This window comes from Chiroxiphia lanceolata, chromosome 13 (genome assembly GCF_009829145.1).
Source record: "Chiroxiphia lanceolata isolate bChiLan1 chromosome 13, bChiLan1.pri, whole genome shotgun sequence".
Taxonomy (NCBI): Eukaryota; Metazoa; Chordata; class Aves; order Passeriformes; family Pipridae; genus Chiroxiphia; species Chiroxiphia lanceolata.
The window spans coordinates 863,902-878,579 of NC_045649.1; the positions used below are offsets into that span (position 1 = coordinate 863,902).

The 14,678-nt window shown below is 40.9% G+C and overlaps 1 protein-coding gene across 2 annotated transcripts in view; it reads right to left on the reverse strand.

Annotated features, from left to right (window-relative positions):
- Positions 1-14,659, reverse strand: part of CBFB (core-binding factor subunit beta) — a 39,735-nt gene extending 25,076 nt beyond the window's left edge. Inside the window, exons 1-3 of one of the 2 annotated variants that reach the window (XM_032701337.1) lie at positions 14,546-14,659; positions 14,272-14,358; positions 9,771-9,887 (exon numbers count right to left, since the gene is read on the reverse strand). In XM_032701337.1, coding sequence (XP_032557228.1) covers positions 9,771-9,887; positions 14,272-14,358; positions 14,546-14,623 — 282 coding nt within the window. In that variant the 5' untranslated portion in view covers positions 14,624-14,659. The remainder of the gene's footprint in view (positions 1-9,770; positions 9,888-14,271; positions 14,359-14,545) is intronic. The other variant, XM_032701336.1, reaches the window with a different exon arrangement.
- Positions 14,660-14,678: the final 19 nt, after the last annotated feature.

Below are 14,678 nucleotides of genomic sequence, written 5' to 3' on the forward strand. Positions count from 1 at the left end.
CAAAAAGAATCCACCCAGGCTTTAGTTTTTACAGAACACAAGAAGAATTTCTGGAAAGAGAGCAAAACATTCAAAATGAAATCAGGTTTCTCTGCTTCATCAGCTCTGACACAGATTGATTCCTCAAGCAAACCCAGCATATTAACAAAACTGTGTGCTTGATAAGAGTTCCAATCTAGACTGTTATGCTTAAGAGGGGGGAGAAAAAAAAAAAGAAGAAAATAGAAGTTTTAAATGCAGCCTTTCATACCATGATGTTTTAACATGACAAAATGCACTGGAAATTCAAATTCACTGACTGTGAGGAACAAGATATCTTGAATAAAAGAATTTGCTGAAACACAAAATATCCCTCAAATTGCTAACAGCCTGTACTAGAATTTTAATAGCAACAAGTAAAAATAGCTGAGCACAGGGCTGAGTAAGTTAACTATTATTTGCAGAGATTTGTTGTACATAAGCAGTTAAAATTGTTGTTAAATACTTTAAACTCCTGCATTTTTCCCCCTTTGGAGCAATATATCCCTGGTTTGTTCTGCTTCTGTGTACTTCTGCTCCTGCTTAAAGTCAATTAACAAAGTTGCAACTATGATTTAATTTCTCAAAAATGTCTTTTATTTGGACCCTTAACAAAATACTGCACTTGCCAGACTCAGGAGTCATAGGAATTTTTTATTTTTTTTTAATCTAAGTTTTAGACTCATAAATACATTCCCCCTACTCCATAGAAACTTATAAATTAATACATGCCTATAGATACACACATATATGCTATGTGTGTATATATGATTCAATATACAGTTTGAAATATTAACCTCAGGTATTTCACAACAACAACAAAAAAATCTCAAAAAACTTCTGCAGTAAGTTCCATTCAAAAGCATCAACAACACAAAAAATTATTTCAGCTCTCTAATTATAGCAGAAGGTGTTTGGATAACAAGTGATAATATTTCCTTAGTGTATTCCCTGAGGAAACAATGCACTCCAGTTCAGAACTAAAAAACACCTCAGAACATACTGCAATTGCCAACTTCACAGCAAAACCTGATGGGCTGGGATTATGTACTTCAGTCACTTTTGAAGTGTGCTTATAGAAGTCACCTGTTGTAATTACAAATATCATTAAACTTTTGAAAAACATCCACCTAGAAGGTTCCATTCAGATGCAGCACAATCCATTTTTACAAATTCATGTAGCAAAAATATCCATGTGCAGACTCACATTAAAAATATCTCTGTAAATAACATCAGAGCTGCGACAAAACCTCTCCCAACACGTTTTCTGTACTACTGCAATACTACAGTAATGGGGTTTAGTTTCTAAAATGTCACAAAAAGAATAGCAGAAGAATTTTCCTCACTTTACTGGAGAGTCAGAATTTGAAAGTCCCTTTCAGAAAACCTGGTATTTTTATGGTTTTTTTGGTTGGTTTCATTTGTTAGTTTTTTCTGCACAGTTAGCTCAAGTATGTAATCATGACTCCTTCTTGAAAGCAGATTGATGTTTCATTAAATTATGCACGTTGCTATTTCAGTCAACTAAAAAACAAGCCTATAACTAAGAACAGATATGAAGCAGTAGGGATGTCAGATTAAAATCTGTGGAAACTGCAGCATTTTATTCCTGGACTAAGACCACTGCTCAGTACTTCTGCTTACAAGCTTGCACAGAAAAATACCAAAATGCTCCCGCACAGAAGTTATCCTCATCCATTTAATAACAACCAAGGCTCTCCAGACACAGCTCTTCGTTCCAAAATAGTGCAGTTTCTGGACTAAGCAGAAAACATGAACCAGACCTGACCACAACCACCAAAAAACCCCCAACACAAAGCAAAAAGTCAGTGGCTTCTAGTTTTCACATTGTCACTGCAGAAAGGTCTGATGCCTCCCAAGGAGACCTGCACCTCAGGCTCCTGTCTGACCCTGCAAAGACAAAACCAACCACACAGCTGGAACTGAAAAATCAACCAAATGCAATGAGCAGAATATAAGGAGCATCTGAAAGGCAAATACATGCTGGGCTTTTCCCCCTTGAAACTCTACAGGGTCTTTTATCAGTCCATCTTTACTACCAGATTCTATACAAGAAAGATGGCTGCATTTGAAATCTACCCTCCCTTTTATAGTGGAGAGGGCAGGCATTAAAAGACTCCATTTTTGTTGCAACAATTAAAAAGAATAATGTTTTTGCAGCAAAGGATTCCCAGGAGACTGCTGCTTGGTTTGCTGCTGCAAGCATACATGCATACTTATGCTCACAGACCCAGTAACTAACAGGGGCAAACACAGTTTTCTGCCACGTTGACAGAATATTTTCCAGACAGAAATTTCAATATTCCTCGGGAAATTCATTCTTTTCAAGCTCTCCGAAAAAATCACATAGCAAAAAGCAGTTATAACCAGCAACTGCAATAGAGGGTTAGAAAAAGAGGTTTATCCAGAATTCATCATTTGCACACCGTGCTACCTGGGTGCAAATAAACAGCCTATTAAGCCCCTACTTTTGAACTGAAAATTTGAAGCATGTAATGCAAGTATACTCAACTAGAAGTTACCTGATCTTGACAATATGGGCAAGCAACTAATAAAAACCATCCAGGAATGGACCCAAGCAGGAGAGGGGCAAGAAAAGTTGCTGCTTCTGCCCTTTGGCTTTCATTACCTTCTTGAGCACTCTGACAGCCTCGTTCTTCCCCCTTAAGCAGGATTCAAGTCTGGGAAAACTGTATGAACATTTATTCAACAAGTAGTGCTGCATCAAGGCTTAAAATAATGTTAGCATGTTTTTGTCTTTTTTAAACTATAACAACTATGCAGCTTTCATCATTCAATAAAATTTCATAGTGTCAAATATTCTGTAGAAAACTGTCAGCTTCTGCAGAGAACATCCTTAGCAATGGCTGGGAATTTTCTTTAACAGAGTAACATCAAACTTGCAATTATACAAGTTAATGAGCTCATTTTGCTACTTGTGCTTTGGACAACAAAGCTTGAAGAAACATTACAGTAACTTTCAGAAAAGTAACAGTTTCTGGGAGTAGATGTTTCATCATCCTATTGAATTATTTTTAACATGAAGTATTAAGTGATTTTCACAAAGAAGTAGACATTCTCAACAGTGATGCTCTTACTTTTCTCATTCATTTATAAGAAGAGTAGAGAAGCATAATGTTAACAACTTTGCTCAGTAAGTGGAGACTGATATGCAAACAAGAGGATTCAACAATCCAAATGTCTGGATTTCTTCCAGCATCTGTGCTGTAGAGATCTCAAGTACTGCTTTTATCCACACAGCACTCCTGTGCCCTGTGCTGTTTCCCAAATGCAGAAGTGAGCTTGCTAACTGGTTTTGTTCCTCCTCTGGGAAACTTTAGGATGATGACATGAGTATATTTGAAATCTTGTCTATACAACTCTAATGAGTGCATTTAAACCACTGGAAAGAGTTCAAGGAGCTGTGACTGAATAGCTGCTTCTACACTGGGTAAGAAGGGCTGAGCAAAGGCAGGTTTGCTGCTGGCAGAGCTCAAGCCCTCCCACAGCTCCAAGTGCTGCTGTGAGCACTGCTCCAAACTCACTGCTCCAGAATGGCATCACCTGCCTGGAATGACCAACGAGGGAGCACAGGAACAGAAGGACCAGAGATGGAGGGGGGTGAAGGATTACAGGGAGAAGGCTGGGGATAGTTGTCACATGAGAGATGCCTGGTGTGACTCATGCTCTGGTGGCAGAGGGCACCCTGTGATAAATCACTCTGGCAGGAACAACTGTCCAAACCCAGCCAGTGGCTGCTTGCCAGCCCAGGACAACATGTCCTAGCAATCTACGTGCCCTAAAGATTGCTCTTCCCAAAATCCAAGTTCCTAACTGTTCATAGTGTATAAACTCCCAGTTGCATCTCCCAGTTGAGAGGTCAAGTGAATAAGCAAAGATACACTATCACTACCTGGCTTCAAATGGAATTTTGACTAAATAGCTTTCCTCTATGCAACAGCAGGTCATAATAAAGAACATTTCCAAGTATCTAGGGGAAAAAAAAAAAAGAAAAAAAAAGAAAAAGTTTCACTCTCCTCTAAAGCAAAAATGGTTCTAGGAGCATAAACAAAGAAATTACATAGCTGGAGAAAAAAGAGAAGAAAGAAAAAGAAACTGAGAAGTCTCTGCCAAACAAGAGACTCTCAGGCACAAAGATAATAATAAATTTTAGAATCACAAGTATCTATAGAAAACTAATATTTCACTCAAAACCATATAGATGATCCTGGATGAAAACTAATGAAGGGGATGATCAAGAAAAGTGGATTCTTCTCATTCACCAAGCCCTTGCAGGACTCCCATCAAGCAACTCTGAGAAAAAAAAAAAATCAAGCTGTTCAGCCAGGCTGGGTACAAACTAGATATTCCACCAAACCCATTTATCTGCTGTCAGAATAACCACACACTGACCTTCTTGTTTAAGGCAAACAGAAAAAGTCTGAGAAAGATCAAAAGGAACGTGATGTGGGGTTTCTTCAGGGCAGCACCACTTCCCTTGGCCGGGCAGGCAGAGGCAGCTCGAGGGCCCTGAGCACAGCCAGCCCAGCAGCTGAGGGGCCTGCACTGACCACCTGCTGCTCCCCACAGAACAATCCCTCCCAGCTACCACAAGGGTTTGGGGTTGTGGGGTCACCGGGTAGGCACGAGTAGGAGGATAACATTGTTTAAGGGTGCTCAGGAAAAGCACCAGTGAGATCTTCCCTGCCCCACGTTCCTGGAGTGAGCACAAACTAAGACAGACGGACATGATAAAAATCTGACCCCAAAATAGTGTTATCCTAACCCACCAGGGCATTAAAGGACCAGCTAAAAATCAGTCCAGGACTGTACAGAGCTACACAGTGAACTTCACCTTGCCTTCAGATCTGGAAACATCTCCTGTTCTGCAGGAGAAAGTGTTTATGAGCAGGACAGCTCCTTGGAAACAAAACAGCCACACATATTAAAAGGTGATCCACAGAGAATTACAAGATACTCCTTAAAGGCTGACAGTTGCTAGTGTTTTAACTAAGTTACATCCTACATGTCCCTAAGTTCCCCCACACACAAACAGCTCCATGAACTTTCCTCAGGTGATGCCCAGCTCCTCAAGGCTGCAGCACCTCTCCTGAAACACTCTAAATTGAGACCTTCACAATAATTTGAAGGAGCATTAAATTACTACAAATAGAATGATGAAATCTTGATAATTGTGAAGACCACAAGCATCTCACAGCTGAGATGGTTTGCCCTATGTGGTGGCACACCACAGCGTGACCTTTAATTAATATATTATGGCTTTTTTTTTTTTTATAAATCCTTAACATCAGACACCCTTTCCCACTGATATGGGAAAAGGTAAAATCCTTTTGTCCAGAGACTCACTGAATTGCAGGGAACACATACAAGTAACTGCAAACTGTGAGAATATTTTAGATGATGACAGTGCAAAAACCCCAAATACTACAGGACTGAAAATACAGGGACTGGTGGAGTAGGGCTCATTAGCACTACAGAGAGGGCAAAACAAGAGCTGAAACTGTACATTGGTTGTCCAGGCACCCTCACCTTTTTTCAAAAAGTAAGCACACCTAAAGAAAGGAAAACAAAAGCTCTGTGAAAGGCTTAATGTTACACCTAAATTCTTCAGAAAATGGTGATGACCAAAGAAATTAAAATAAAACTTCCGACTCAATACATCTTAGCACAGATGTTCAGGTATTTCTCATAAATTAGGCTTTCCCCTTCCAAGCAAATTCTACTACAAACACTTGTGATCCTGTGTTTGACTGGAAATTGCATTTGCTCAGGAAATGGAGCAGCCAATACACCACTCCAATAATCTGTTAATTGTGGACAAGCTAATCTGTGGACAAGTCCTATCTATCAAACCTCTAGTGAGAAAACAAGACACAAGTGGAAAATTGATGCTGTTGCCTGCCATTTAAATATAGTTTTTATTTAAAAACTATTAAAATATAGTTTTTATTAAAATACAGCACCTTTCTCATGACACTTCTGCTACTGCTGTAACATCTGCAGCACAGCAGAGATTTTCTTTTCTTTAGATTCAGCCAAGCAGTTAACAACAACTTACAGCCAAATAAAGTTTCTCAGTTCCGACAAAAACCTGCACGAGTAGGAACGTGCAGCATCTCCAAGGAGAAAACTGAAATTCTTTCGTTCTGGCTGGAACAAAGTTAATGGTTAATGAGTAGAAATCCCAGCTCACATGTGGCACAGCAGGCACTCTGAATCCATTCCCATCTCGTCTGCTGTGCTCTCCTCCCAGGCTGCAGAGCTCAGAGCACATCTCCCTGCAGTGAGCGTGGAAGGCTCTGGTTTACGAGCAGCTGCCGCCAAGCAGCACAGACAGGAAGCAAAGCTGCACTGGGGTGAGCTGGAGAATAGCATTATAAATAGTATTATAAAGGGGAGGGGAAGTAAAGCAACTTCACACACTTCATCAGTGACCGGTATTTAAACAGCGAGAAAGAATATCTGAGTACTGATGTTCTTTCAAGTAAGGAAGAGCAGAGCTACATGAACATCTTGAGTAACAAGTGAGAACCGAGGGCATTTATCCTGCTGTGAGAAGGACACAAAACCAATCGTGCAAAGAAAGTTGTTCACACGGCTTTTAATAAAACAAAAGGACTTTGAATAAAATTAGGTTTTAAGATGCGCTGAAGTCCACACACACACAGAGCTCAGCCTGAAGTTCATACAGCATCAGTATAAAAGTGAAATAAAAATTAAAGAACTTCATTAACCACAATAAAACCAGCCTAAGTAATTAATGATACTGGAGATCCAAGGTGAAAACACAGCTCTCCATTTAACTGCAGGGTTTCATCACGTAAGATTTCAGGCAACACATCAGACTACTACACTGTCTACCTCTGAATTTCTTAACAACATCTATTCACTTATTCTTTAACAAAAAAAAAAACAAAAAGAAAAAACCCTGGACACTGGCTGACAACACAAAGGATCATGAAGCTTTTCATGGTTCAGTCCTCCAGAAATGGGACATACACTGAGTCTGACACATCCCCCACACACCCACAATCACAATGAAATACAATGTTCTATGATTTTTATGATCTAGGAACCTATTCTCAGTGCTGTTTTTTCTTTTGCCATGACAAACCTGAAAAATTGCTCAAATACACAATTAAATTTGCTGCAGGTCAAAGACAGCACAGAATGTTAAAGCTATCTCAAAAAAAAATGTTAAATTTGGGTTTAAAATGAGTAGAAACATTAAGTGAACACTTAGCTATCCAATTCTTGGATTAATGAAGACAGGGTATCCACCAGAGGCCTACCCACCCATTGTGAACATCAGATGCATCAAATTAAAAGGCAAATTAAGCATACAAAAACCCCCTCAGTTAAGAAATACCAGACTGAAAAACCTCAAGCCTATGAAGTATGTATTTTCAGAATCCCAACTTTCACAAGGGTGTTGTTCCCTCCAAAATTCAATCATTTAAGCAGCAATTCTAGCAGATGCTGCATTGGTAGCTTTGTCAATGTGTGTACAAAACTGCTTAGGCACAATAGTGACATACCTTAAATCTGGATAAACTATTTTGGGCCATCATTTGCTTGGCCAAACACCGAAGCAGAATTCCAGAATAAAAATATTCTAGTGTTGGTAAGTTTATCTACATTCTAGATCTCAAACTAATGCCTAAGATAATAATTAACTGACAGCTCCCCCCATAGCCTTTTTTTATTCATATAATTAAAAACATGCCTTGCTGGCATAAATCCAGTGATGAACAAACACGCATTATGCACTGCCTCAAGAATCAAAGCTCATAAAACAATGTTGCACAGAGCTACAAAAAATCACATGGTTTTAAGAGACCGCTCGAGCCCATGAAAGAAATTCTTAATAAAGCCAAATGACAAAAATCTAGAGAACAAAATCTCAGACAATTCACATGAAACACTGAACTGTTTCCGTTGATAACGTCAGAAACCCTCTCCCGTTCTGCCCAGACCGTGGGAGTGGCTCCCCTTCAGAGAAGTTCAGTTCTGGGCAGAGCAAGGCTGCATTCATGTGTGATTTACCCAGCAAGGTCTGATTACAACCAGGGATTTGTGATTTGTCCACACCAGAGTACAACATAATTCCCACTTATCAGTTTGCCCAACTCCAGCCTCATTCAGAAGTTTTCTCCTAAACATTTTAGTGAGGCACTCTAGAATTGACTGTAAACACACATAAAAGAGGGAGTGGCATTCACTAATGAGGCTCATGTTCTATTTTAATACACAGCATATCTACCACGCTCCTACATGATTAAGGCAACACAAGAAAATGGATGAAGTAGTTCAGTACTTCAAGGATTCATTCAGAGAAAACAAAGTTAAAAAAATCATAGGAGTAAATAAAATTAGTTTTGAACTGGGAAGAAAAGAGACTTCAGTCTTCTTACACATTACAAGAAAAATTCCTCATTCAATTGTGAGCCAGAATCAATATTTTTCAGTAAGAGCCAGATTCAATTCAGCTTCCTTAGCAAAGCAGCCAGTACCCAGACAGCCAGCTTCACTCCTTCTCCCCCAATTTGTCAAACTTCTGCAAGCCTCACAGGACTACATGGAAAACAATTTTTTCCAAAAAAACTCATTAACTTGAATTCCAAATACCATAACTGCCCTCAGGAATTTTTTTTTCTTCCAATCAAGTTTTCCCACTATAGGAAATATTTATCTTCCACCTAGAAGTATTTAAAAGACCCAATATGCCATTAAACCTGAATAGGCTTCAAGTATTTCCTCCAGCCTGGTAGGTTTGGTAGCATTAGCTGTTTCTTGTTATAAGGGTAGGTAAAAAAATTCAGGCAAATGAAGAATTTTGTAGTCCTTTAAAAGTCTTTAAAAATCAAAAAATTACACAGAAATTAGCCTGAAATAGAAAGACTGTGAGGGCTTAAGTGCTGGTCCAAACCCACTGAGGTCTGCAGAGAGTCTCCTATCGAATTCAGTGATCTTTGGATTAGTCCCAAAGCACCTACAATAGCATAGATAAGAGACAGTGTCTACTTTTTAAAGGTATGTTTTTCCTGTAAAACAAAACCAGCTGTAAGTGATTTCGGTAACTTTATTCTGATGAGACAAAGGAAGGTTTCTGACTTTAAATCTAATGCAGCTTCACAGTAACCATCACTGTCACCAGGGAATTCCAGCTTTCAATATCAGTCTATGGGACAACCACCCCAGAAAAGAGAGATTCAGAAATCAATTCTGAAAGTGATGCTGCTTCTGTGTTAGAGCTCAGGGTGAAACTGAGAAAGAGATTCATCCCACTTAGAGCACACTGACTGCTTGCTTTATCAACAGGCAGCCAAAGACACAATGAAGTAACCTGTTGAAAGTGCAAATTTTCATTAGACCACCACAATCCATTGGACAAAGTCTAATTTCTGAACCACCTTAGAAGCAGCTGCACAACATCAAATTTAAATTGTTCCCCAGAATTTTATCCCAGCGCGGCAGCAGAACTAAAGTTCTGTTCTTCAGAATAATAAAAAGCCACATTTCCCTGCAGAAACATCAAGATGCTTTAAAACAGAGCGACACCAGATTTTATCCTGCCAGCTTTCACTTGCACTCCCATCACTACCTACCTGTGAAATACCAGAAATTCTGCATAACACGTGTGGTCCATACTAATAACACCAGCAGCACAGCACACAAATTCCCTTCAGTCACAACAATTTCCCTCTTACCTTGCCTCCTTCTCTTTCAAAGTCGACATATTCCCGGGTCGGTGTCTGTCGCTGCTCCCCCTGCCAGCTGGCCGGAAAAAACTGGAGAGACAGATTGGTTCCTGTGGCCACAAAAGCCTTTTAGAAAAATCAATACAAACAGGATCAGGGAGCAAGACATTACATAAATTATGCAGGCAGTCATTTATTTTTACATCAGTTTATGTCTTAAGCCAGGCAGCATAGAGAATACTTAAAGTCAAAAACATGCACTCATCATTTTTCTTAAGTATTAAGTTACAAACATCTGATTCCATTTTGACAACATTTGCCATTGGCTGCTTCGGATATAAAATACAACATGGAATCAATACTTCTTTCAAATCAGTTTTGCTGACATTAGAATCTGTCCTTTCAGTTCTGTCTGGATACCCTGCACCAACTTAGTACCTGCAATGTTAAAAACCGCCCATGATTTTAGAGAGGCTGCATATCTCTCAAAGAAGTACTGCTGAGGGAAAATTAACTCCCGAGACCTGAGACTGAGGAACAACTATTTTCAAAAGAAAATTACTTGTCTCCTTTCACAATCTACTTATACCTAGAGAAACACTTCACTGACACGTGAAAACTCCTATTTGATCATCTCCTGGCACAGCTCAGTCAAACCTCACAGGACCAAGTCCTCGTGCCACACTGAGGCACCCGTGAAATCCAGCCCAGCAGATGCTGTCAGGGAGAACAGGCAACTGCAGGAATTCTCAGCTGCAGCCCTTTGTAAAATCATTAAAGGGACCGACTTAATCATAGTAGAAAAAGCACACGTTGCCTTCAAGCAAATAATTTTCTACGATTTCAAATGAAAATAGGCTTCAGTTTTCTTTATAGTTCTCTGTATTTATTTGCATATCTTAACTCCAAGCCATAAAGAGTACATCAATTTACAGACATTATATGAAAAATTATTTTTGCAAGCAGAAGTTGGATTTGCACTATTTATACTCTTCTCTGGTACAGGTGAGCACACTGTCCCCTAAGAACCAGAATACTCACACATGCTCCCAGAATATCACTCTACTCAAAATCCCAGGGTTAAATGTAATTTGTTGCAATCAAACAACTGTATTGATTACCATGATCACTTAGATTTAAATGGTCATTAATCTAGAATATAGTTCTTCTTAAAAGCTGTACAACTCCTACTCTAATAGCTGGAATTTCCTGAGAAGCAGATTTCTTTCAAGCAACCCAGAATTCAGGAACTTTATGGCATAACTGTACTGCTACCTATGACACAATAGCTCTACGTGTTATTTAAGATAGTTCCAGTCATGGGCTGCAATGCTGTCTGCCACAGGATTAATACCTCCCATTCTGAAAGTAGCAGTGCTTTGTCTTGACTCTTTCCCCTCTGCCAAGGGAGGCTCATGGTCTGCAATTGGGTTCCATTCCAGGCTATCCTCAATAACAGATTTTGTAAGTTTTCTTTGCTTGTTTGTTTTTTGTTTTAAACCTCCTGTAAGCATTTTCTCAATGTCATCAAAATTAACAAATCGGTCCTAGCAATACCAGGGGGAATACTGCATTGGTACATTAATATTTGTTTGCCCTACAATGCTCAAAGACAAACACTTCAATCAACAAAACAGAAGCTTCATCAAGGATACACTTGCATAAACAGGAGGCATCCAAACTGCCAGGGCTGCAGACCATCACTATCAGCCTGACTACCTTGTGCTGTCCCTTGGCCCCTCTGAGGGATTCTATTTACATACCAACAAAATATTATCTCCAAATACTTGTGACTGTAAGTCTTCACCACTTAGTCTGTTCAAGAACTACCTTCCTATCTCCGAGCATCTTTAGCAAGTACGTGTTTTATACTCCTCAATTTATACACTTAAAATGCCAAAGACTGAGATCTTCTGAGCGTAAACCAGCTGAGCACTGCACCCCTACAGAGCACCCCAGCTCTGGTGCTGGCTCAGAAGGACTATCCTTGCCTTCTGGGAAAGCCAGCCAAGTGCCCCTGCCTCCCTGCTCCCACCCCTGTGTGTGCTAGAGGGCCAGGAAAAACCATTGAAAAAGAAGAGAAGAGAAAAAAAAAAGAAAACAAAAGTGCATAAATTCCACATCCTCATGGAGTCACGCAGGCAACATTTAAACCATAGGGTATTTAAAAAGCTACGTAGATATTTTTTCTCTGGATTTTTGAAGCCTGTTCCCTCCCTTGGAACAGATAAAACCATCCAGTTAAAATACTCGTGGGCTTCTCAAATCAAATCATAGGCCAATACTGAAAAACTTGAGAGCAGACTCGCTTCTAACCACACAGGACTACATGGAACCCAACATTTTTCGAGTAACAAGCAAATTAAACTAAAAAAAAAAAAAAAAAAAGTCACACCACCAGTTTAGTTTTAAACTTGAAAGTAGGAAAATTATAATTTTCTATGCAGAGCCTTTTAAAGCCCAGTTTGAAAAGCCATCAGACATTTAAGCCCCAAATTTTGCAAAAAGCTTATCAGGTACTACAAGGGTGACCTGACCCACACGTAGACAACGTAAATACAAGCCCCTTCCAAGACAAACCAAACGTGTGAAGGTATTTTCAAGTTATCAAAGCATTACCAGCAAACATGAAATCTTATTTAATATATTTCACAGTTACTTCTCATAACACTGGTAATTACTTTTTTTATTCAATCAAGAGCTATTTGACAGACACAGCAACACCACACTGCCGGTTCTACATTAAATCCCTAAGCTGTTCTCTCTGCTTTTTTGTCTGCTTAAAAATATGTAAGGTCATTTGCAAAGGCTCCCTTTGGAGATAAAAGAATAAATCCTTGATGTCTGGAAAAACATTCAAGACTAAAAAAAAAAAAAAGTAAAATTACTAGCTCTTTTTAACATCAGTCATTACACACATTACATTTCTAAATAAACCTGACTACTCGTGCCCTGTTCACAAAACAAAACCAGATGTTTCAGATCAAGAAATATAGAGCCTGTTTTATAATTAAGTAGAAGTGAAAATATGTAGAACAGGCATCATTGGTTGCTTCCAAGGGCTGAAGCTGTGGTAGAAAAAGACAGCAGCAGGCTTAGAAGTACAAAGGTAAAACTAAAGCGATTTCCTATTTATACAAATAGCTGCATGGGCTGCATTAGCAAGGTGGTTTATAAGCTACATGGGTTTTTTTGTTGGTTTTTTTTTTTAGGGAGGGATTCAAGTATATTATGCACTTTCACCTGTACAGGAATTTCCAATGCTAGCCAACTATGTCTTCCTTACCTACCTATTGTTTCCCTGGTGACTTCTTAAAGGAAGCAAACATGCACTATGAAAATTGAACGTAAAACAAACAGTAAAATTAAGAACCTGTCTACAGAGAGCCTCTCACAAGATAATATTACAGGTTCTAAGACCAGCGGTAACAAGCAGGGTTAAGATTCAGCTAAAATAAAGTTACTCAGTAAAAGGTAATCATGTTCTTAAGTGTGTAGCCTTTTACTGACAAATGCAAATGACAAGACCAGCTAGAGTAACAAGTATTTAACTATTTTTGTTTGGATGTCCACACGAGTAATTTCATTGTGTGTAAAAATAATTTCCTTGTGAATTGACTAGTGGTATATACACCACGTGAAATTAAAGAATGCTCATAAACCAAACTTGGTGAAAGTGGGGTTTATTTTCTATTTTACCTTGTCTTTCACTATATACTGTAAATGAAAAAGAGGTTACTTCTGCATTTTAATAGTCAAGAGTTACAAACTTGACAATGGTATGAGCTACTGATTCTATAGAAGCAACCTACAGCAGATCAAATCCGGAAATACTGAGTCAGTTCTTGACTACTCCGAGCCATACTTCATCTCACTTCTTAATTCAGAAGAGAGCAGTCTGTAACTAACCTTAATGAATGAGAAAAACGGGGCTGAAGTTGCAAGTTTCAAAGCCTAATTCTAAAAGCATTTGATTTAGCTCACAAATACATCAAACAGCTCACCCAAGGCTTTTAGATAGCGCCTTCTGAACAATGTTACTCATTTCTGAAGGCTACTGTTTCCGGAGAGAAAAAAAAAAAAGAGAGAGAGAGGGGAAAAAAAGCTGAATGCTGAAATAAGCAGCTGGTAGCTGCAGCACGTGCCCAGGGAAGGAGCACAGCCCGTCCGCACCGCCGGGGGATCTCCCTCCCTTCCCTGTCACCCCGGCGCTCCGGACGCGCTCCGTCCCCGCCGCGGAGCGAGCCGGCACCTGGGAGCGGAGCTGCTGCCGAGGCGGACACGAACGCTGCCTGCCAACGAACCCCTCCTGCCCCTCGCTGTCTGAAAGGCGGCCGGTGTCAGCCCGCTCCTTGAGGAAAACTTTCCCCCCGTCCCGTCCCGCCCGGCCCCGATCCCTCCGTCCCGGGCCCCGCGCAGCCCCCGCCCCAAAGGCTCCCGCAACTCTGGCGAGCGGGGCCGGGCGCGGAGCGGCGGCGGGGCCCGGCCGGGGCAGCGCGGCGCCACTTACGATCTCGGAGCGGCCGTCGCGGCAGGCGTTCTGGAAGCGGGCCTGCCTCTCCTCGTGCGGCCGGTCCCTGAAGCCGGTGTATTTAATCTGCGGGGAACAGGGCGCGCAATCAGAGGGGCCAGCCCCGGCGATAAGGGGGCAGCGGAGTGCACTGACTGCGCGTCCCCGCCCGGCTCCGCCGAGCCCCGGGGCTGCCCCGGCCCCTCCGCGGCCCGCGGAAACTTTCCCCGCGCAGGGAGGGAGGGAAGGGGGAGCCCCGCCGCCGCCGCCTCACCTCGCACTCGCGGCTCAGCTTCCTGAAGAACTCCTCGTTCTCGAACTTGCTCCGCTGGTCGGGGACAACCCGCGGCATGGTGGTGGGGCCGCCGCCGCCGCCGGCTGCCCTCCTTCCTCTCCCTCCCTCCCTC